Raw genomic sequence first — 26,225 nt, 5'->3', positions numbered from 1 at the left:
CACGAAAGAAAATTTATGATTAATGTACGCTGTATGTTACCTTTTCAGAAAGAAAAAAAAAAAATACAAGAGCATATAGCCTATGTGATTGATGATGAACGAAATTTAAAAAAAATTCATGAAAACCATCTACTGCGAGTCCAGTTAGATGAGAACGGACATATCATATAATGATTGACAGGAAGGTCACGTAGTACAGTTCAGGTGAGAAGCGAATGTCACTCAGGAGGAATTACTAAAAACCGACTATGGTAGCATTCTATGTATTGCCTCCGCAGCATGCTAAAGGTATACCACAGCGAATTTCGTTTTCCCCTGAGCCAACATCAATTTACAAATCTACTCTATTTATTGTAAAGTTTACGACCACTATTAAGAAAACCCATTTGGTTTAATAACTGTAAGAAAAATGAAACAAAGACCCTAAGGGTGTCAAAGGCCACATGTGCTCATTAAAAGGATGATTATTTAATTCCAGATGCTAATGCACAATTTTAGAAGGAAGGAGGCAGTATATTTGAGTGGCTGTTTAGCAGTAAATGCTTGAAAATCTACAAAAATGCTTTTACTAATTCTTTTTTTTAAAAATTCGTTATAGAGAGACTAACACTTCACTATATGGGATTAATTTTACATGTAATTTCGTTTCAAGGTGCAATGTTTGGCAAAAAAATTCATAATATAAAGAAATTCATTAAATAGAAGTTCCACTGTGTGTGTGTGTGTGTGTGTGTGTGTGTGTGTGTGTGTGTGTGTGTGTGTGTGTGTGTGTGTGTGTGTGTGTGTGTGTGTGTGTGTGTTCCATTATTTCCCCCAGAACACAAGTTAAACTAACAGGTCTATAGTTACTTGTGTCACCCTTTGAGCGCCCCTTTGTGAATTGGTGATACATTTGCACACCTCCAGTCCACGGGGACATCCCCCGAGTCCAAGGAAGCTCTCGTAATTATAGCTAAGTGTTTGCTTACTTCCTTTGCTGCATACTTTAATATTTTTTGCGAATCTAGAGAGACTCTTTTGTTAGTAGACATTTTTCAGAAGGAAGGGTTTGTTTCTAACTGATTTTACTTTAAAATGATAATGTGATATGAAAAATTCTAAAGTCCTTAGAATCCCAAAATGTATACAATGTTCCTATAAGTCCCGAAATGCAAAGTTCTTAGAAGTCCCGTTTGAGCTTTCTCAAGGGCTAACCCCATTCAATATCCCTAAAATAATTAGCAATTCAGCAGTCAGGGGCTTGAAACCCGGTCTACTCAAAGAGCGTGTACTACTGCACTCCCGCTCCTGCCCACTCTGCTACGGAGACCGTTTTCTGCCTGTTTATCTAGGTCCAAATAATAATCTTAGAGGCATTTTAGCCTAAACTTCAAATTTAACAGCTAACAGGCAAGATAACAGCTAGTCTGACAGATAGCTTTGAAATGAATATACAGAATGTAATACAGAAAAAAAAAAGGGTGCTACCCACATATACAAAATTTACTTAAACACAGGTTCCTATAGTAGGACCCAGAACTATGTTCAGGGTCCTACTATAGGAATGATTATAGCAACCCCGAACTGCCCCAGCACACCTATATTCACTAATCCTCACATTACTTTCCACCATCCTGGTACCATATCTTCTTATTTCTTGTGAGCCATGAGGTTTCCAAAGGCAAAACCAAGATTCTATTTTTCTGCTATAATTGTTTTTTTTCACCATATACAAGGTTCAGCATCTACATTATGCTATTTTATAATGTTATCTTTTCTCCGTTATCCTGGGACATGCTGTTTCTTCATGTTTAATTTCATTTCTTCCCTACACACTTAGCTTCTTTAAGCCCATTCATCTTACTGCATTCCAACACCTTGGGTCACTTTTACACACTATATATTCACTGACATGAGTAAGTAACCTTCCTTTGTTGGTCTACACAATACAACCTACTGCTCAACACCAATACTACAGTAAGTAGTGTTACTGACCCTCTGTTCCAACTCCTTATTTCAGCCCTCGTAGTTACCATTTACCTTTATTTTTTTCAAATTTTACTACTTTTCATTTCTCTGCATGTTGGGTCAGCCATGAAATATAGGTTAGCATTCCATAAAGTAACTGCTAAGCTTAACCTGGCTTCCATACACGTTCAGATTATAACTTGGTCTGTTTGTATCTACCATGTGCTATGTATACAGCCACTCCCCCAATTGCTTAAGGGTTACATTCCACCACAGAACCCAACGTATGCTGGAATTTATATAACTCGGAATTTCCCTAAATGCTTATGGAGCACTCGCAAATTTGATTGAAGCAAATTTGTTTGAATTTGATTGAAGTAAAAAAAGAAATGTTTGAGGAAAATGTAAATAGAATTATTTATTCAATTTTTTTTTTATCTCATGCGCAGGAAAAATTACAGTGTACAAAATTACAAAAAGAGAGGAGACGGGCATCAACAAGTTTTGTCAGCAAGACTTGTCAAGAACGTCAGCAAGTTTTGTCTTTCGATCATTGCTGCCTGAATTAACTCTCCAGCTGATAAGCACACCGCTGCAGAAGTTGAGCACTGTGGAGATTTAGAAGGGTTTTTTTCCAACACATCAAAATTTTTCTGCAGCTGCAGAATCGGCACTGGCAACTTCACCACATACTTTGTTTTGGAAACCAGCACGATGCTTGAACCTATTAAACCACCCATTGCTTCCCATGAACTTTGCTTGGGATTTGCCGTACTTATCTTTATTATGTTCTTAATACTTCTTGCTTTTGCTTGAATGGCCATGGGACTCAGGGGCACTTGCTTCTAAATCTGATTTTCAATCTATATCTTCAATATAGCACCAGAATGCTGTTTTGTGATCACTGTTGATCTTAAATTCATTGATCTTTTAACATGTTCTTTTATACATGCAGTGTCCCTTAAAATTATATTCACTGTTCAAGCAGTGAGACCTAATTCTGTGCAATAGATCACACTTTTTCTTGCTTTGTACTTCTTAATTAATCATCTTCATTTCTATATCAATTTTGTTTAATTTCTTAGCACTGCCAGAACTTGCAATTTTCGGCTGGTCTTTTTCACTTTATATAAGTAAATAGGAATGAGGAAAAGATTCTGAAATTTTTTTTTTTTATATGATTGAAGATTTCAGTGAAGGGGAACTCATTTCATCATAATACTGTAATGTAAAAACCCACAGAATTCCAGTTATCCATATTATCGAAATGCAATAAGATCAAGTTCACTACCCGTTAGTGCAAAGTATCATTGCACTAACAGAAAAGCCCAATAAACCGGAAAGTGCAAATTGTTTTTATTGTTTTATGGTAGTGAACTCCAGAAATGTGTTTTAGAAAAATATCACAAAATTGATTCTTGTAATGGACAGTCCAAGTTTCCTAACAGCAAGGTAATTTTCTTGGTGATTTTAATATTCACAATCCCTCTTAATCATTACCTCATTTTACAAAAACTAACAAAATAGAACCAAGTTCCTATTCTATTATTCCATGTATCATTATTCTGGCATTACGCCTCCTTTAAGCATTCTAATTTTTTTCAAAGTAAATGTGTGAAACTTGAGTTTCTCCAATCCAAGTTGTCTAACAGTACGGTAATTTTCTTGGCGATTTTAATATTCACAGCTCCAGTTGGCTTTATTTTCTAGCCACATGGACCCAGAAGGTAGAGATGCTGAGGCTTTTGCAATTACTAATGACCTTGCACAGATTGCTCATTTATCTAGAACAGACAGCTCTAAGAACGCAGCAAACATACTTGATCTTTTTCTCACAAACAACACTTCTACGTACATGGTCGGGGTACGAGGTCCTCTAGGCACCTCAGTTTACAACTTGGTGATGGTGTCTACTCCAATGGAGTCTTCTTGTAGCCATTCTAAACCTCAGGTTGTTTGACATTGCAATAATACAAAATTGGATAATTAGCAAAATTTCTTTTCTTCTTTCCCCTGGTCAGACTATTTCAAATAGTCTGATGTAAACATTTGTTAAGATTGTGTCAGTGAACTTATTCTTGTAGGGATGGAATCCTTTATTCCACATTGCACCTTAAAATCTTGTCTTTTATATCAACTTTGGTTTTACAATAAATGTGCTAAGGCTTTTCAAAAAAGATTGTTGCATATCGTAATGGGCTTCTTTCCAATCTCCAAGTTACCAAAGCTCGCAACAATTGTAAAGCAGTTACTAATTACTCCAAATTAGTTGTCGAATAGGCTAAGAGTAGAAGACTTGCTTTTTTGTTCAAATGGTAGCCGAGCATTCCAGCCTCATGCCAAATGCTACTGGCTGCAACTTTTGCCCAACTCTCTCAACACCAGATGGTTCTATTGCCACTTCAGCCAAAGATAAAGCTGACCTGCTAGCATTCTCTTTTTCTTCCAACTCCTGTATAGGTGATCTTGTTAAACTAATTCCCACCATTCCCACTACAGTTTATTCAATTGCCTTCTGTGGTCTTCCGTCAAAAGGATTTTGATCAATCTTGATGCAAAGAAAGCTCCAGGTCCTGATGGTATTTCTCCACTAGTTCTTAAAACCTGTGCTCCTGAACTTCCTGCTTTTCTGTGTTGCCTTTATTCACATTCTTATTCCAAATGTGTTTTTCCTTCTGCTTGAAAATTGGTCCATACCCAGCCAGTTTCCTCAAAAGTGTGACAAATCTCTTCCATTCAATTATCATTCCAATGCACTTACTTTTACTCTTTCTAAAGTAATGAAGAAATCAAATAACTGCCCACTCTTATAAACTATTTAGAAACCTTCCATCTGATCAATGATCGCTAGTATGAATTCCACCAGTGTCGATTCACTGGTGATATTTTGGCCTTGTTACCCAGCAATGCACAACTTCAATGGAAAACGTTTAGTGAAACTCAAGCAGTTGCTTTTGACATTTCAAAGGCTTTTGATTGTGCTTGGCATAAAGTTCTTCTAAATAACCTTCCATCTTATGGTTTTCTAACAAATTTTTTTTGTAATTGGGTATTCAGATCTCTCTGCATGTGATGGTAGATAGCTCTGTCTTCTATCTTCTCTACTATTTCTGGTGTTCCCCGAGGCTCAGTTTTTCTCTCATTCTATTTCTCGTGTATATTAATGACCTTTTTCCATTGACTGGAAATCCTATCCATAAGTTTTACTGATAATGGCACATTACTTTCGACCTTCCAGTTTGAGAACGTTTACCCTGCACAAATAGCTCAAATTCTTTAAATGCTGATTTCCAGGTAATTCTCCAGTAGATGAAAGATAATTTGGCTGATTTCAATCCATCCTTCTAAAACTCAGTGCTGTCTTATTTTTGCAAAAAGTTTCTTCTACTCCTATGTTTACCTTCAATTACATTCTCCTTTCTAGGAGAGTGTCTCTCTCTCTCTCTCTCTCTCTCTCTCTCTCTCTCTCTCTGGGATTACCCTGACTTCTAATCTCTCTTGGCATAAGCACATTACAAATATTGCTTCCACTGCATCTAAAAAACTGGGTTTTCTCTTTCACTCTCTGTGTTACTTTTTAACAAATCATCTCTAAGTCTCTCCACTCTGTCATATAGATGTTCTGTTTCTGCTGCATGCCTTTTCAATAGATACCTCCATGGGCACTGTTCTGAATTGGCTTCAATAATTCCTGTTCTCTCTTCCAAAGCTGTCCAAACATGTGCTTCAACCAGTTGACATTCTGTGCAGCTTCAAACTCACAGAACCAACCCAACCTTGCTTCTTCCTCATTTATTCATTCAAACTTCCTTTTTCTGGAACAACCTTCCTTTATATGTATTCCTTAAAATTACAACGTAAAGAAGTTCAAGTCTAATGTCAACAAATATCCTCTTTTATCTTCTTGACCTTCAACCCATGCATGGTACTAAGTACTATAGGTACTAATACCTCTCGTGTTTGGGGTTTTTCATAAAAAAAATCTACCACAGACTGGAATACCTGCACCTGAATGTTACCAAGCACTATATGGTAACAGGTTTTTGAACAAACTGGATGATCTGTACTCACCCAGCATGCTAAGAAAGTACAAGGAGTTCTAATGTCTAGTACTCACTAAGGCTAAGGCCCATGACTCACAGGATTACAGTCATGCGGATGAATGGTCGAAAAAATCATCGTAAAATGGTCTCAGACTGTTTTAGAACCTAGCATCACAAAAATAATAATAAATAAGCAAAATTAAACTGAAAATGAATAGCAAACCAATATAGAAAATAACAGAATTTAGCAGTGAGGGAGGGTCATGATGTCTCTCACTCACCGTTGTAAGCGAAGAAACAGGCATGATGCCAAAATTTAAATTATGTAAACCCAGCAGCACTCCTACAGGTAATTCTCCAGACTTCATAGAGAATGGCAAAAAAGCAGCAGTTATGTTTTGATGCAGCAAAATGAAATCTTTTACACTTGATGAATAGTAAAACTTGTACCCTTTATAACAAACAGTGGTGCAGGGTTTGTATCCATATTATAACAAACTCATGATCTGCTCACCCGCACGTGCACAGAGCAACATTCTTTCATAAAAGCATAAAAAGGAATGTCTCAGGCAAAATGACTGCAGGAATAGTTCCAGGAATGACACTGTATATTCTTTATTAAAAAAAAAATTAAAGATTGCAATCATGTGTAGAAAGACATACTATATGTTCTAGCAGATAAGTCGACTACTGCAAGAGTACAAAATTGTCTAAAATTTTGTAGCAGACTTATATACAGAGTATAAAACCTGAAACTTGAATTAATGGTATGTGCTTTGTGTTAGAAATACACGAATTAACACGTTAGCTGTTTCCTATATTTGAGAGCACATAATCAGCGAGTTTAAATAATATTAAAATTCTTAAAAGTACCTTGAATTAGTTTTGGGCTGAGTATAAATCAGAACAAACCACAAAATTTTATAAAGAGTATATGCCACGAACTACACTTTATTACGTAAACTAATATTAACACAAACAGAGATCAAATAAAACTGCATATCAAATCCATAAATAAAAAAGAATAGTTGCTGAAAATAGTGCAAAGTTCAGTGTACCAATATCAACCAGTAGTTAATTTCATGGCCTATGCTTTTTTACAGCACCTGTTTATCAACTGCTTAAGAATGACTACATATATATGTCAGCAGCAGCGAATGTATTAGACTATTATATTTTACAATTTATTACATCCATATTACAAAAATATATATTTTGTAAACTTTAATGCCCAAGAATTTCGTTATCATCACAATAGTCCATGAATTCTGCTCTATGAAACTGATTACTTGAAAGAAATGCACTTCCATATTGAAGCAGTTTACAAAGAAATTAATCTGCAGTATAGTAAAGCACAAATATAACAGCGAACAAGAAGTGGCTCTGTATAAAGCATCCCATGTACACATGGTATCAAGTCATCACCTGGGCTTGTAGGTTTTTTGTGACCTTCTACCTAAGGGACTACTATGGCAATATCTTTGCAGGTTTTGTACAGTTAAGTGTACAGTGTAATAAAATGTTATTAATAATTGATAAAAAGAATGAAATAACTGAATTAAAAGGTAAAAAAGATATTAAAAGATTTTACCTTAATATACCATTTGACATGCAAAATGGTGACTGTAAAAATTAAAGTAAACTTATGTGCAAATATATGCTTTAGTACAAATTTTCAAGTGAAAAAACAGAAAGTGACACACTGAAATATACTGTATTTTGGGATGGGAGGTGGGATCAAGATGAAATCATTTAGAGCCATGGTTAAAGGCACCTCTAAGCACAACATAATCCCAAGTGCGAATGAAAGCAGAAAGACTTCACTCACAACTGAAAATCGAATGCAATAAAGCATACAATTTTCTTAGATATCAATTAATGCAGTGAATTATTTTCTTGCAATTCCATAATGAATTACTAATTATAATGAAAATTAATGTTATTGTAATGTAATATCACTTTCAGTTGAATAGTACTTTCAAAAAATAATTTCTTTTGAATTACCATGGAATTTCGACCAAGGGGTGCAGGATGACTTAACAAGTAGTCAGTAGCTTGTTCCAGAGATGATGTATGTAGCAAAGCTTCCATTGCCATTTCTCGACAAAATCCCATGTCCATAAGTTGCTGCAGATGTTCTTGATTCACTCCTTGATCTTCAGGTTCTTGTGTTCTGCTCCGACTGCCACGAGTTGCAGCATTTCCACTACTATTGGTTTCTCCTTCTTTTTCCTTAGATAATTTTTCCTATAACGACAAATTAAAAAAATAAAATAATATTAATAATGATAAACAATTGTGGAGAAGTTATTTATTATCACTTAAACTGCATTTTTAGCAACTGTAAAGGTAGCAGATCATTCAAGTACACAGCCAAATCAGTAAGCACAACATTTCCACATAAAAAAATCAAATTGTAAAGAAAATCACGGGTTGCTTCACATTTAAATTTCATATCAGTAGCAATTCCCTTGTTACTAGAGTGGACAACCAAGTTTTGATAAGATTACACATGAAAAGCCAAAGGGTACATAATTCAAGTCTGTGCAAAGTGAAAACTATAAAATGATCAGGCAGTGATGGTATGTGTGTGGGGGGGGGGGGTTAATTATTGTCATTTCCAATCCTGGACCAGGTCAATATGCATGTGCACTAATCCAAAATTTTTTCAGATATTCGTTCCTTTACGGTATTCCTTTGAAGGTGACTGATGTATAGGTACACTGTGTTGTTTGAAGATATTAAAGCAGTCAAAAACCTATGATAATATTATTAAAAATTTGTACATAATGAGATCAAAAGTTTCATTGTATTTTTCTTACCACTTCTTCAGTGCTGTCTTGGCAATATGGGAATGAGTGGAAGAACAAATGTAATTGGTCGAAAGAATACAAAGTTAAAAATAACTTGCACTACTTTATGTATACTAACAAAAATTTACTAAACACACAAACATTATCACTGCATTCTCTCCTGGCCTGCACCACAACTGAAGAATAACAGTAAGTTGAGGTGCTCAGAGAGGGCAGTACAGAAAGCAAGAGTCGAATAAATGAAATGAGAGCTAGAAGAATGAAAGAAAGTATAAGAGAAAAAGACAAACCATAAATGCTACAGTTATGCTACACTAACCTAGTTTTAATTAGTATTTAAATTTACATTACACATGGGGTGTGAGAAAAAGATGAATGTGTGTGAATAAAAAAAAATAAATAAAAAATAATAATAATATATATATATATATATATATACAGATGACCCCCGCTTAACGCTGATAATTCTTTCTGTAAAAACAGAGCGCTAAGTGAATCCGCGCTAAGCGAGCACCACATTCCCATGAGGTAACATATGTATTTGTGAGTTGCGGTCGGTGCCATAGGATATTTCCTTATCAATAATAAATGGTAGTGAAAAGATGCACAAATGTCGGTCAAAATATTTAATATTCAAATATTTGTACATATAAAATATTCTGCATTGCATACGTATATAATTATGTGGTAACTACTTATGTATCAAAATTAACTTAAAATTCCATTTAAAATCATGAATTCAATTGATCTAAATTGATTTAATTTAATTGATGAATTTAATCATGAAAAATGTGTCGAGTTTGGGTTGAACTTTGTTTGGCCCTCTTCCAAATAAACTAAAAGGGGTATTAATTTTAAATCCCCCGCAGCGTTACCACCCAACAATAAAGTCAACCGATCCTTCACCGCTTTGAAACCTGGCATGTTTTTTTCTTCTTTCAATATGAAACTTCTTTTAGGCATTCGTTTCCATAAAAGTCCTGCTTCATCTACATTAAAAACTTGTTGAAAAGTATAACACATAATACCCTTCTTCAATAATTTTGAGAAGTTCTTTTTTGAAAGTTTCGGCTCCCTGATCTCCACTTGTGGCTTCTCCCTGGATTTAAAATCTATTCAACCGCCCTTACCAGTTTTAAATGGATCCACATTTTTTTTTTTTAGGTGAGTTTTCTTCAGATAATCATATTGGCTAATCTCTCTCTCTCTCACACTTTTTATAATATTTAACTTAACTTAATTCTGCACTGGAATATTATCTTCAATAAAATTAGTTAAAGTCCTTCCATTTCAATCCTAATAGCTGGCCTAGCCCTAGTTGCTTGGAGTGGAACAGCTATCTTTCCCGCTGCTAAAATTAATTCTTTTTTTTTTTTTTTATAATTGTTCTTACAGTTAAACTTCCAAGTTCTAAATTTCTCAAGTCGGCATGGGAAATGTTTTAATGCTGTTTTTCTATTCATTTTCAAGCTATCGACTCCATCAAATAAAATGATTTCGTTAAATATGCCAAAAATGCAATCGGTAAAAGAGCGTTATAGTGATCTGTGACAGCGTTATAGTCAGACACGGTTATAATATAAGAACAGCATTGTAGCGAATCAGCGTAAAGTGAAGCGGGTTATAACGGGGGCGTGCTGTATATATAAAATAAGGAAAAAAAGTAATAAAAAAAAAGAATGCAAGTAGAGTGAGAATGCAGATTTTGAAGCAAGTAAGTGTGTCTCTCCCCCCATTCCTTCACCTGGTGGGATGGGCAGCTTGACCATAGTGGATTCGACACTACACGGACATGACCACCATCACCGGCAAAGACATACTGCGGCTTTGCTGCCGACACGCCATTGGCAATCTGAACTGGGTACCTAACCCGGTTCCCTTTAAAACCTCATCCCAAGGCAGGGGAGGGAGGAGACAGGTATTTGTCTCCTTCCCTCCCTGCCTCCCCCACATACTTCGCCTGGTGGACCTCTTCTCCACTGACCTCTTTGGGTATGCTTACTCGATTGTCCCTATTCTTCTGTTTTCCCCAGTCTTCAGTCTCCCTCCCTCTGTATCACTAAACCGAACGAGAACATCCCTTAACAATGCCACCAAATTCTAATCAACATCTCAATTCTACCGGTTTCGTGTAAATCTCTAAAATAACTAATACTACTATTCAGTATAGCCTCACTAGAAAGGGTGCAAGAATATTTGCTGATACTATCAAGGAAGTGTTAGGTGGGTGGGAAAACTACTAGCGTGGGGGGGATGCACAGACTAAAAGGTTAACAGTGGCCGCAGGCAGAGGCAAAAGTGATTCTTGCACTGCTTCTACTGGAATGGGCAGCAGACTGGAAAGCAAGGTAATGGAGATTTACAGGACTGCTGGGAGTCATAGTGGAACAAGTAAATACATGGGCTGTGTTAGGGTGGCTAGGAGCAGGAACAGGTGCATTATCTGTTATCCCAACATTGTCTGTTCCTGTTGGGATATCAGAGATGTTGGATCACAGATATAGGCAGTGCAGATTTAGAATTTGGGGAGTACAATGTGTATAGGAAGGATAGACAGGGAGAAGGGGTTATTCTGTTAGTTAAGAAACAAAATCTAAGGAAGTGCATCCAATTGATGTTGGTGGACAATGCAGTGTTGAGTCTGTTTGATGTGAAATAAGCACTGGGAAAGGAAAAATGAGAGTAGGCGTGTGTTATAGGCCTAATAGCCGAGTGGGCCGGAGCGGGAGTGCAGTAGCACACGCTCTTTGAGTAGACCGGGGTTCAAGCCGCTGACTGCTGAATACAGTCGATCTGCCAACCCGCACTAGACCAGCGTGGACATTATGGTCCATTTCCCTCAGCATAAAAAGTTGAGGAGGCTTCCATCCTGCAATGGGTTGATAATGGCTGCACTTTACTTTTTTTTTTTTTTTTTTTTTTTTATAGGCCTAATGAATCTGATGAGTATAATGAGCAATTGTGCAGAGAGAAATAGAGTGGACTAGTAAATCAGAATGTCTTGTAATGGGATATTTTAACTTTCCAGATATTAACTGGAACTTGTGGATTGGTCACTCGCACACTAGAAAGACTTTTGTGGATTTATTGGATGACTTTTTTCTACAGCAACATGTTCGACAGGCAACCAAAGGGAGATCAAGAATCCTCTTGATCTGATTATCAGTAGTGATTCTTCATGCATTAAGAATCTGCAGAAAAAATACAAACTAACAAACTGGTCGACAGTTTGTTAGTTTGTTATTTGATTTTTAGAAGCATTAGCAACTAAGGCCATATTGCTCCGAGATATGCAGTGGTCATTCCCTGACCTTTACCGCATCCTCCCTATCAAGAAGCGTGTACTACACTGCTGCTCCTGCCCACCTGGCTAAGGAGGTGCTCGGTCGACAGTGATTACAATGTATTGATGTGGGAATTAAAGATGTAACTATCATCAAGGCTAAAGGGATGGGCTTTTGCTTATTCACTGAGTATTGATGCAAATTTTTCTGTCAACTGAATGTAGTGGTGAAAGGCAAAACACTGAAGTAAAAGATAATTGTAAGTGAATTTATGAACAATGAAGAACTTATGGAGGAAGATGAAGAATCTGAACAACGGGTTTGCTAGCGGGGACAGGGAGATGATAACCTCGTTATACAAGGCAATGATCTGGCCACACCTAGACGAGATGTACAGGTCTGGAAGCCTCATTTTAGGATGTAGAATTGCTAGAACAAGCAAAGAAGTGCAACAAGATTGGTGAGAGGAACAAACGGGTGCTCTTACCAAGAAAGGCTTAAGTTCTGCAAATTGCTGCGCCTGGAGAGTAGGCACCTGTGAGGTGATATGACTGAGGGTTATAAGGCCTTGAATGGGTTGAGCAAGTTGAATGTTGATGGGATTCTTTGTCTTGCTCAGACTAAGAACCAGAGGGGGGTACAGTTTCAAATTGAGTAAAGATAATTGTAGAATAGATGTGTGGAAATTTGCCTTTAGCCAGTGGGTAGTTGATTGGTGGAACAGGCTTCCATCTTTTGTTGTGGAAACTAATAGCTTAAATAAATTTAAGGCCAAGCTGGAGCGGAATTTGGAACGAATGGAGGGATGAAATGGGGTTTGTTTGTTTTTTTTTTTTCTTTTTGGGCTGATGCTGCATTAGCTTGCTTTCTTGCATCGTATGCCTCTACTAATGCTAATGTCTAAATTTAATAACATCAATTTTGCTCGACTGAATTAGGCCTTTTAGCACATCTCTCTAGCGTTCAACCCCAACCAGCGATTTCCTAACAGCAATCCCATTAAGCATTAATGTCAAATGCGTAAATTTTTTTTTTTTTTTTTTTTTTTTTTTAGTTCCGAGCCACTGAAATTCCAGGAAACTAGGTGGCGGGACCTGCCAGAACAACTTGTTGTGATACTGTACACACCGGTTAGCCTCCACGTGGTGAGGTAAGGGCAACGTCGGGCCCCACTAGGGGCCTGGCAGCCAATAAGCCGGACAATGGGCACAACACATCACACTGCACAGACATGGCCCACACACTTTCAAGTCTCTGGCTTAACAGTGTACTGTTCTCAATACAGCGAACACACGCGGAGATGGGTTAAATCCCAGGTGCCGGTCTGACACGAACATTCCTTATGTGTTTCATCAGCACTGAAACGTCTTTTTCTTTTACACGAGAAAGAAAATAACACCACACGCCTGACTGGAGTTTGCATTTTGGTAAATTTAATATGCATTTTGGTGAGTTATTAGTGTCAAGAATATAAACATGATTAATTTGTTTGAGCATGCCAAGAATCCAAATGCAGATGCCCAGTTTTATAATTTCATCAGATAGTTTCTAGTAAACTTAAGGTCACACTGAAGTTTACCAGACTTTATACATGGTATACAAATGTCTCACCTCCTGTGTCACTCCTAATCCCAAATGTATTCCAGGTTCTTGTGAAGAAAAAAGTTCTCATCAAGTTGTCAAAGTATATTGTAATATGCAGAAATGCCCTTATTCATTTCAGTGCATCTGTTAGGTTTTCACCCATGAATGATAATTCTGGTTGGATTCTATATTAGTGCATTTGAAATACCTGCTTAAGTGGAACTAATGTGCTGCCTCTGAAGGATATTTCTAGGGAGACTGCACATTTCCGACATGTCGGTTTTGACACACTTATGTTTTCCAGATTATGCTGTTTCTCAAATTTTGAAACACATGCATGGAACCTACGAATTTACTAAACACATACACAAATTTAATAAACAGATCCAATTGTAACATTCATGATAAATCTTATTTATCATGAATATTATCACTTCTTTAAACACTTTATTTCCACTTTTATGGCCCACTTGAGCAGTGTATCCAGTTCATAACCTTTTAATTGCCACAGTATGCAATCAGTTAAGCATATTTACTTTATGCAGATGTGCAAATTTCAAGTTACAAAATTAATACTCTATTCTGGCATATGCACTTCTCCCCACAGCAACATATCAATCTTGCATATTTCATTTTAAATTTCTACCAATATATCACCTAGAATGTTGTTCACAGTATGTAAAATTGCCTGTCTTCAATAAATTAGTGGAATGGTAAGAAACATTAACGATTGTGCACATTTCTTGTTCTGGTGATGAATTCTTCAATGTCATAGAAGGATTCAGATGTAAGGCAGAAATGAAAGAAACTACTAGTGATATGAATATTATGAAATTTGAACAAGTACTGGTTGTTTAGTTGAAAATAAACATAGTACTGCCTTATAAAAATAAATATCACTCACTTTTTGACATATAATGTAATGTTACAAGTTACATTATAGAGTAATTTGTTTATATTCATAATTGTTATGTTCGAGAGTCATCATACAAGTTATTTGACAGGCATATCCACTTCATAATGTATGCATAAATTTATACTGATAAAAAAAAATGGTTATAGGGTAGATGTGCAAAACGTGTCTTGCAGTTAAAGAATGACTGATTGTTGGAACAAGCTTCCATATAGCTGAAATAGATTTAATGAAACATTAGACAAACTACCAAAGCAAATATCCCAAGCTTGCTTCCTTTAAAGCTTTTCCAGCATCTTCAAAGCAAATCTCCATTAAAAGCCAATCCAGCATCAAAGCAAATGTCCCATGTTAGTGTTATTGAGTTTATGAACAAGATCTTTTGAGCAGTTGAATGGGCCATTCAATTTCCGATATACCTATATGAGAGTGGTGTCAAAAAATGTGTCCATGCAGAAGTAGTTGTAATAGAAAAATGAATTTTTTTTTTTTTTTTTATTTTATTTGATACCTTGAAATCTCTATAGCACATACAAATTTTGGTTTTGATGTGGCTTTTTTTCTTCTTTTTTTTCGTGCTAAATGAAGTGAAGAGTCACAATGGATAAAGTGGATTACAGCTCAGTGATTCATTTCCTATTTCTGCAAGGGAAACAGCCAACACAATCAAAGTAGAAATATCCATTGTTTATGGAGAAGACTCAGGTTACAGTGTTATTGCACATTGGTATGAACAATTCAAATACGGAGAACCACACTGCATGATGACAAAATCCGAGGGTGCCCAGCAACTGCTGTAAGAGAAGTGAGCATTGGTAAATTTCAAGCATTAATGCTGGAATATTTTGCCATATTAATGTCAACGAACTAGCTGAAGAGCTCCAAACTATTGTAGGGTCTGTAGCGATCATCATCCATCAAACAGCTGCTATATGCAAGTGCCTGCTAGATGGGTTCCGTACTTTTGAACCATTACTGGAAGATGGAAAGAACACTGTAGGCACGTGAAATGTGCCAAGAAAAGTAAGTGTCCCCCCCCCCCACAGCTAACTTAGATCCATCACTATGATCCCAAAACTTAACAAATGTCTATACAATGGAAGCATGCAGAATCAATCAACGCCACCAAAAAGGAAAGAGTGCAACCAAGTGCTAGCAGGGTGATGCTGTCAGTTTTTTGATTATCATGGTGTAATACTAATGGTTTACCTTCAAAAGGGCTGTACTGTGTTAAGTTACTCATTTGATTTTCATTACCTCAGTGATATGGTATACATACACGAGTTTGGCAAGTTATTGCTAACTGGTAAGCCTACGTTGTTTGTACACTTACCTCACTAGATCCAAGCAGCTACTCACCTGCACTTCTATGCTAATTTCAATGAAACAAAAGAATAATTTAAAAATATTCTTATAATAATAACCAAAAAAATAAAATAAAATAAAATAATAAAATAAATAAAACCACAGGATTCATCTTACATCATGGAAGGTTTCCAAGTACAACTTGCTCTAAAAAGATACCATTTATTTATAATAGCTTCAAAAAGCTTTGTATCTATGAATTTATAAAAATTAAAATATAATGAATGAAATCCAAGAGCACATAAATTTTAAATTAAAAAAAAAAAAAAATGCTGAAAACTAAATAATTTATAAAAATACCCAAACATAAGGATGTATTAATTCTAATCAGAATTTTTTGTACCTTTATTACTGTTTCACCTCGCAGCAGGTGACAAAGGATGGCCAACATTGATTCTGACATTCTATCACCATAGATTTTTAATGGTTTTCTATCCCAAAGATGCATAATCGCCTCAAATGCCAACTAGAAAATGAAAACACTCAGTAAGTATTTTTTTAATATAAAGTCAATTTAATTTAATTTCAAAAGCCCATTCAGGGACAAGAAAATGTTCCTGAATAATCATTCACAGGCATGAAACTGGGCCTTTTGATTAATAAAATAAAATAAAAAAAAATAAAATAAAAACATGACAAACTCTTCAAGTAGTCTGGAAATTATAAAAACAACGAGAATATCTATCATAATAAGATCAAATCTCAAAATATGCATTCAGTGTTTAAATTTATTCTGGAAGTACATTTCCAAAACAGCACATCAGTGGTATTGCAAATTAACAGATGGTTTATTTCTGATTCACGATTATTCCTGAGAAACATATGCAGATCACTAATGAAGCTTTAGCGAAGGCAATAGTTCAGTCACTTCCAAAGTCTAATCTGAATGAAATATAATTAGATAATTCAATTCACTCAAATGGATTTCTCCAAGCCCTGTAGTTTAAACAGTTCATCTACTTTTTATTCTTTTTTATTTTTTTATTAATGGAATCGTATGAAGTGAAAACAGCTAAGCTGGAAAAAATAAATAAATAAATAAAATTTAAAAAAAGTAACAAAATAGCCATTGTGTAAATATCGATTTTGGTTTGTACTTGACACATTGCATAGCATACCTAAATTACCAGCTTGTGACTTTAAAGTCTGCACTCTACCAAAAATTAAATTTTATATTAAAATGCAGCTAAAGGATTGTTTACCAGTGCTTGGTGGATCATTTCTCAGTATACTCCAGGCACAATTGTTGCAAAACAGTAGCAGATCCTAGCACCAGTAAACCTGACACTAGAATCCACACTAAAGTTACTTATGCCACATTTTTGGCCATTTGTGTTTGTGTTTTGAATTTATTTTGGTTTTATGGGTGCATCAGCAAGGAAAGCTATAATATGCAAAACCAAGTCTTAATATATGATTAACAAGGGTAAAACAGGTAAAATTATCTCTATGATTCAGGATGATAGGGCATTCTACCCAAGTTTATTAAAGATTTTACAATATTGAAAAAAGTTGATACTTTGTCAGTGTTGGATAATTATGATTCAGCTGGAAGATTAGTCACTAAAAGATGCGTGCCATTTGTCTATAAAATAGAACATGCATTTTCTAAAAAGGCATCGTAGTTTTTGCATATATGTTATCAGACAAAAGCAATGTGCAAGATGACAGTGTCCTATGTGAATATGAGCAAGCACAATTTCCTCTCTTTGATCTCCATAACATACCTATGCCATAATTACTGTCATTGTTGGCCCATTACTGTTCTATAATTATTTTTAAATTAGTGTCACTGCTTGATTCACTGTTTTTTTTTTTTTTTTAATCATGAAGATTTGAATGCAGATAAATACATTATGACCTTCTTTACAGGAGACTATAATATAGATTATTATATGGATTCTTCTGAATTTCAAGCATGCATGCATTTCAAATCTTCCAGCATGTAGATGCCTGCTTTATACAGCCGTGTTTGTAGAGTTGACTGTGTGATTAGGGCATACCTAATAAACTGGCCAAACAATATATATGTTAGAACTTGACATGCAGTTATAACAGTAATCGCCAACATACCGAACAGAGAATTAACTCAGCTAAAAATATCAAGTCTTGATAGCTACACTCAGCCGTTGTTTGCACTAAAATATATTATACTAAAGAACAAAATAAATTTTCTGAAGTGTTAAATTTTGTTATAGGTTTTAAGCTCCTAAAGCACATTGATATGTCTTATGTAAGCTACAGAAATCGGTATGAAATAATAATTTTTTTTTTTTTTCATGTGAACTTGCACATGCTGAAATAAGCAAGTGGAAGGGCTTCCTGCTGAACAGGAAGGGTGGGAGTGGAAATAAAAATGACTAAACTAAATCTCATGTTACAACTGTATTTGTGGGATCGGCTATTTTAATTTCGAAAATTGTTGGATGTACAGAGTTCAGGTGGCAACCAAATATTTGAAAGGAAATAAATATAGTGAGCATCTACAAGTTACATTTAGAAGGTACCACCACATTTTAGATACATCCATTTATTCATGGGGCATCTGTGCTGCAGCACTCAGCATTTCACTGGAAAAACAGCAGTGGCTCATTGTGCTCAACAGAGCAAGATTAGCCAGTGCAAAGATATGAACATATGAAAATATCACGAGGGGAGGGTTTTCAAAATTAGGTAAGCTAAATAAATCTTTGTTCTTTAAAATAAATTCTCATAACTTTTGGTCAGCATTAGGGGAAAAAAAAGAAGGGGGGGGGGGATAACAGTCACATACTAATAAGTAAAAACCACATACTAAAGTACGCTTATGGTCCTTGTACATATTTGACAAGATAAGCTTACTACGTGGGAGTTTAAAATGCTAATGGAAATAATATTCAGGTGATACTTGAGCCAAGTGTAGCAAATTTCTGAATTCTGGCAATTCTGTGACAACAGAATCCTATGCTTACACCTTCACATGGGAGGGTTTTGTAAAATAAAGGTTACTAATGATGGGACCATTAGTAATACTAAAAGATAAATGATTCTGGTCAAATGGTGCAATTTCACCATTTTACTTACTGGAGATTTGTAGCGTTAACCAATGTTAACATCGATAATGAAGTTCCAGAAATCCCACATTTCTTCTATCATGCAGTATGATTTATGTCTTTTGAGAATATGATGGTCATCCCAGCAAGAAGCAATCATCCTTACATTGGTGTTTTCAAAATGGTGTTTGCAGGCTGGAAAACACAGTTTTAAACTGTACATTCGGCTGCATCAAACCTATAGATGAGGGGTCACCAATTAGCAGTCTGCACCTGGACCATGAGGTAAATGAACCTAAATCCTTAATTTAAATGTACAGTTCTTACTACTGAATAAACCATGAATACTCAAGCGAAGAGAACTAACTTATCTGAAAAAAAACTAACGTTCCCAATTACTTCATCGTTCATTTCACAAACATACGTGGTCTGTCCCAATCAAAATTATGTCCATTTCCATTACATATGCCAAGCACCACTTGCCTCACAGCACCCTAATTATTCTTTGATTCAACCACTGTTAATCTCAGTTGCACTAATTATTCACTTTACAATTCTTTTTTGCTTCGACGATAGTACTTGTACATGTCAGCTCTAATATTCCTTGTCAGATAGTAATTTGGAATCTCCTCTTTTCGATCTTCTCTGGTTTAAAACCTCTACTCCATATCTTTATTCCAATGCTCTCCCAACTCAAGTCAATGTTGAAAAAACGTCAAGAGCTAAGGTTGAATTTGAAAGTGTCTGCAATTCTTCCCAGACACAATAGGAAGGAGTAGGGTGACCATACGTCTGGGTTTCCGAGGACATGTCCTCTTTTTTAAGGTGTCCTCGTAGGTTTTTAAAATTTGTCCTCGTTTGTGAATGTAAAACTGGAAATTTACATTCACTTTAAATTTTTACACCCTCTATTCATTTAAGCATCACTTATAAGAATGTGAATGATACACAAACAAATTATGGTACATACAGTACGGGTACTTTTCTGTTATATCCACCATGGCTGCGATATCGTTGGGTTTTCATTAAATATCACAGACCACACATGTTGTCATATCTACGTCAATGGAGAGCATTGTAGATTACGCGGCCGCCAATAGATAGTGCAGAAGTTACGGTGGTTATAACAGAAAAGTGCCACAGTATGCACTATCGCAGCAAAAACATCGATAATATCAAAGTATCGTTTTATGTTTTTGTCCCTGGCAAGTAGTTGCTACTGTTTTTCAAAAGAAAGCAATGTATGGTATGCGGTATTGCTGGAAAAACATGGGAAAAAGGAAGTGCTTTAATGCAATGCTTCAAGAACATCCTTCATTCAAGAAAGGTAAAACTAAACATGATGTAATCTGTATCATTTGCAATAGTGTTATTTCTGTTGCAAATAAAGGAAAACTTGATTTGAAAGAACAACTGAACGCTGAAAAACATAAGCGTAACACCAGATGTGCATCAGCTTCGTCAAATGTTTTGGAAAAATTTATTGTACCTAACAAGGATGTTAAACTCATCAGAGCTTCTGAAGGTGTGGTAGCACCTTCAGACAGTAATGCATCACCAATCATACCACTTGCTGGATTGTTGGATTCCGCTAATGAACAGAATATTTCCTGATTCACATATTTGTCAAAAAATGTTGTGTGGCAGGACTAAGGCTGAGGCAATCATAAATAATATTTTTGGACCACATACAGTTGATCTTGAAATGAATGATTTATACAATGGAAGTGCGGAAGGGTTTAAATCCTATTTTCTTTCACTGGAAGATTCACCAGCAATATTGCAAACATTTTTTAAAGATGATATGAATGAGGCATACCTTTCATTCGCTCATTCATTCATGTCATTCTTTCAAAAATGATATAAAGCGTATTGAAAAAGAAAATACCATATATACGCATCTCAACAGATGCTAGCAATCATGGTTCACTGAAAATATTCCCAATTTTAATTCAGTACTTTGACTATCAAAAAGGTGGAACTAAATGTAAATTATTAGATATCAGCCCAATGAGCAATCACACACAATTGCAAATATGATATGTGATGTTTTAACCAAAAAGAACATTATAACTAAATGTATCTCATTTTCTGGTGATAACTTAAATACTAACTTCGATGGTGTCAAAAGAGCTGGAAGAAATAATGTGTATTTTAAACTAAAAGAAAAACTTAATGATAAATCAATTAGAATTGGTTGGCCAGCACACGTTTTAAATAATACTCTGCTACCAGTCAATATAGAAATGCTAGTTAGGGTAATCTACAATCAATTCTCTATTTATACTGTGAGAGTTGGATCACTAAAGGGCTTTTTCAATTTTGTAGAGACAGAATATAAGCAACCTGTATACTATACCAAAACGCGTTGGTTATCTCTCTCTCTCTCTTTCCAGCTATAAATCTCATTTTAGAACTTTATGAAGGGTTTAAATCCTATTTTCTGTCGCTGGAAGATTCACCAGCAATATTGCAAACATTTTTTGAAGATGATATGAATGAGGCATACCTTTTATTCACTCATTCATTCATGTCAGAAAATATTCAAGAAAATATAAAATGTATTGAAAGACTGTATTTCAATAATTGAAGTGCGGAAAACCCTTAAGACTGTTTTTCATTTGCTCAAGGAGAAGCAAACCAATAAATTTTGTCCGTTAAAAGTGTGCTCAATACTAAAAATTGCAACAGAAAAGGGAAGGAAAATGAAGTCACACAGTTTAGAGTTCAAATCGAGAATTTGTATGGCCATACTTTAAAATATATTGAATCATGGTTAAAACCATTAGATGAGTTTCAAATCTTAGAATGAATCGATTTAGCAGAAATTCCTTCTTTGGACAATGTTCATTCCTGCTTAGAATATCTTTGTGAGAAGGGAGTCACGGTCGATGATGTAAAACTGTTTGATCAATGGCATAATTTAAAGTTATTCTTGGAAACGCAACAAGAAAATGAGAAATGGGTGATGTTTTTTAAACAATGTAAAACTTCTGAATTAACTTCAGAGTTACTAAAAATTGTACAATTCATCTTTTGTGTATTTGGTCACAATGCAGATGTTGAATGTGTATTTTCATTGATAAATAGTCAGTGGGGAAAGGAAAGAAACCAATTAAAAATTGAAGCTGTTAAAGGAATATTATTTACTATATATAATATGCAAATGACATGTGAAGAATTTTACAACCACAATTAATGAACCAAAAGTTTTAGCAGAAATTATCTTCAAGTAAATATTAATTTCAATGAATTATTAAATGTTTTTTTTTTAAAAGAATACCTATTTAATTTTTATGTATTTTATTTTGCCACTATTTTCTGTTTTTTATCTTTTGCAATAAAAAAATTTATAGTCCTATTTTTGCATTCTTCCTAAAATTAATTTCTTCCTCTGCTATCCTAGTTTTCATAAAAAATATATAGGTCAATAAACAAATGTTTGCCTGCTGCCCGCCTCAGTGTGTTCCATCAACCATCGGAAGAAGACATGTTACTTGTTTGTCTCCTGCTAATAAAGTCAATGCACACTTGCATTAAAATTAAAATTTTTAAATGAGCCAGATGAAAATGTTACCGCGAAGGAGGTAACGGTAAAAGAATTAGATGAAATCTTTCATATCGCATAGAAACTCAAACAAAAGGTTTGAGGTTCTCTGCGATATTTATTTCACCAGGACCCAGAGAAGATTGTTGTCGGCTATTGGAAATTGATCGATGAAAAGAGCAAGTCAACACTGTTCAAATATTTCCACAACAGTCATTTCTTCACTGTGTATTTTATGTCAGAGGTTCCCAAACTTTCTCAGTTCACAGCACCCTTAGTGTCTCAGTAATTTTTTCAAGGTACACCCAGACCAAAAGAAATACCTAACAGTTCCATTTAGTAGTTAGGCCCAAACAACTTAATAAGAAATGTTGAAACTGTGAACTACCTCAAGCTAGTAGTTCGTGCGGTGTCCGACACATGTCAAGTATCGCTGTGCTTCCCTTGAAAATTTAAAATATTCCGCGGCACACAGTTTGGGAACCGCTGTTTTATGCAATAAACAATTAATTATCTTTTACATTATATACACTTGAAAAGTTATTTAAAAGGTATTTTTAAAATTCTTTATGGACATTCCAGGTCAAGGACCAATTATAATTTTTCCTATTGATTATTATATTCGATTAACATGTTTGTGTTTTGCGCGATGAATTAATTGCGTTAATCGAGGCCAGCCTGTATTAAAAATTATAGTATTTATTCCTTCTATATTCGGTCTTCATTGATGAACATTCAATGACCAAAAGGGAAGAAACCTGTTACAGTTTGAACTAAATAAAGGCTAATTGTTTACTATATACATCCCAGGTTTCAAAGCTGCAAAAGATACACCTACTCCTACTCGCATTATACCTTGGTTTCCAACTATGTCACACCATACAGATTCTATAATAGCATGTGAAACGTCTTAATCTGGGTAAGCTATTGTCGCACTCAGGCTGCTTCTGATAAGAAGCATTACCCCATCACCCCCTTTCTATCTACCCTATCCTTCCTAAATACATTACACAAGCCGTACTGAAACTCATCGTCCCAATTTCCAGATGCCACCAAGTCTCCGTAAGCCATATTATGATCATGTTACTTGTTTTACCCAGCAGTTCGAATTCGCTCATTTTATTGACGACACTTCTAACATTACTATATAAACAATTAAGACTTACTGTTCTTGTATATTTAACAATCCTAACACAACCCTTGAAGTTTTTTAGGCTCTCTTCCCTAAACGTTTCAAGTGAGCGGGTAGCATTAGCTACCAGCTCACTTGAAATGTTTCTGCCCTCAGAACATCTAGATAATATGTCCAGTTTGGGTAACAGATAAGAACTCTTGAGGTATGTGCAAGAGTTACTTTGACCAGTATTATCAGATAAATGCGTGTCAGTATTATCCACACACCCCCCCACAACTAGCAGTTTCCCTGAACCTTTAAGGTATCCTCAATAATACTGGCAAAAACTTTTGCACCACCTTTGTTTAAGTGTATCCCATCTCTACAAAACAAATTTCTACCTACAGTGTGGGCTATGCTGATAGAAATTTCCCCCCCTAAAGCCTTGCAGAGTCCTTCAAGTGTTGAGTTAATCCACAAGGCTTTTAACATATAATCCCTCCTATCGTATCTGGGCAGAATTGCAGACACAGACATTGTGGCCTAGCTCGCGGCATTTCCATAGCATGGTCCTGTATTTTTTCAACAAATCGTCAGATCGTGTTCGTTTAATGTCATTAGTCCCCACATGAATAATAAAATTCTCTTTACCCCCCTTAAAATCTGACAATCTGTTGCGATATCATTAATAGTTGCTCCCGGCAGACATACCCTGGTTCTATTCCACTTATCATTATTACAAAAAATATTCCCCATTTCCCTGACAATGGAGTCTCCTAATAAAACAATGTGCTTTTTAAACAGAGTAGTTTGCACTTGGTTTTTCTGTTTTGAGGCTCGAATCGGGTGTGCATCACTTGGTAGATTGCTGTAGTCTTGAGTCCCTGACGAGCTCCCAGATGCATTATTCTCGAGGGCAAGCCCCCGTTTTTTCAGGAACTTAAATTGTTCCATCAGTGCACCAAATTGTAATTTAAGATCGGTGCACTCCTTACATCGATCACAAAGAAAAGAATCCCCAGGTGAGCTATGATTAGTCACCAGGTCGACCTTGGAAAACATTCCACAGGTTCCGCAACGGAATAAATCATGACTAAGCCGTAAATCACCATCGGCTATTTCCGTGTGAGTCACGATACCCTGTGACGTGTTTAAGGCAGATCTCATAACTACCATTATAAAATTAGCTAAATATAAATGAAAATTAACTTTAAAAAATTATATCTATAATATTATAAAAATCAAACTGTTTCAGGAAAACCTATAACAAAATAATCCAACAATATCTAAATAAATCAAATATTTAAAAGCACTAATCAACACTAACCCACTTAACCGAGGAGCCCTGACAAAGTGTGTCCGCTCACCTCGAATGCCAACCACTGTACAATCAAAACTGTACAGTGATTGGACACTGTACAATCGCTGTACAATCAAAAAATTTGGTTCGCTGTACAATCAAATACCTTTACGATATACTCTCCATAATAAAATACCCTTCACTATACAGTATGTGGAAGTGTTTAGTTTCATAACTTTCTGAGCACAAGCGTAAACAGAGACATAAATCGTGCACACTTGACATACCTTGTGAGTGTGGATTAGGTAATGCACGGGGCTGAACTGAGTAAATCCAGCACGAGAGGACTTTGAAGGTAGCGTATGTGGAGATTCTAAAACAGTCTTGGGATTGACCATTTTTTCAAGGAGCATCAACCATGCATCTAGAAACTCGCCTGTTCCATCTATAATAGGCAAGGAAACATAAGGTTATTAAATTGTTTATTCAAAGAAGAAATATCTTAAATTCTATACTCATTCAAGTGAAATTAAGTATAAGATATACTAATTGATTCTTACTAGAGGAGAAATATTTCCAATTTAGAGCAGACTGCATTTATTTAATTTTCTCTATGCTCACAAATATTCTTTAATACAGAGAGAGAGAGAGAGAGAGAGAGAGAGAGAGAGAGAGAGAGAGAGAGAGAGAGAGAGAGAGAGAGAGAGAGGGAGAAAATTTTGGCATCTATAAAGCTGATTGATTCCAAATACCTATTGGATAAATATTCAGAATTAAGCAACTTATATAGCAACTTTGGACCACTTTACGATTGGTTCAACTGTACAATCAAATCCCTTTATGATGGACTCTCCATAATAAAATAACCTTCACTATACAGTATGTGGAAGTGCCAATCATTATGATGTTTTCGAATTAAATTTTAATTAGATTAAACAGCGATTCTAATAGGCGAAATATTATCCACAGGATATAAAAGGAAGATCTTAAATTTATCCTTTATTACATTATCAATTAACAAAATTAAATGATATGTGAAAATCGGAAAAATATTTTCCACAGGTTAGTAAAATAAAAATAAGTTTACGTACAAATAAAAAAAAACTAACATACATAGTCTAATTCAGTGTTTCTCAACATTTTTGTTGTTGTGGCACACTTTTAAAGATGCTAAAATTTTGCAGCACACTACAATCACCATTATACTAATATATAAATATATATACATACAATAAACCCTTGATTTAACGGACCTCGATATTTCGGATTTAACAGACCGGACA

General features: G+C 35.4%; 1 protein-coding gene across 6 annotated transcripts in view; it reads right to left on the bottom strand.

Moving 5' to 3' along the window:
• The window catches only part of HUWE1 (HECT, UBA and WWE domain containing E3 ubiquitin protein ligase 1), a 1,105,343-nt gene that overhangs the window by 645,988 nt on the left and 433,130 nt on the right, over positions 1-26,225 (bottom strand). For all 6 annotated transcript variants that reach the window (XM_090389849.1, XM_090389845.1, XM_090389850.1 and 3 more), the window contains exons 32-34: positions 25,230-25,387; positions 16,293-16,415; positions 7,995-8,237 (exon numbers count right to left, since the gene is read on the bottom strand). In XM_090389849.1, coding sequence (XP_090245975.1) covers positions 7,995-8,237; positions 16,293-16,415; positions 25,230-25,387 — 524 coding nt within the window. The remainder of the gene's footprint in view (positions 1-7,994; positions 8,238-16,292; positions 16,416-25,229; positions 25,388-26,225) is intronic.

Source organism: Mastigoproctus giganteus, chromosome 2 (genome assembly GCF_048544385.1).
Source record: "Mastigoproctus giganteus isolate SK-2022 chromosome 2, ASM4854438v1, whole genome shotgun sequence".
Lineage (NCBI taxonomy): Eukaryota > Metazoa > Arthropoda > Arachnida > Uropygi > Thelyphonidae > Mastigoproctus > Mastigoproctus giganteus.
This window is presented reverse-complemented; position numbering and strand designations above follow the sequence as displayed.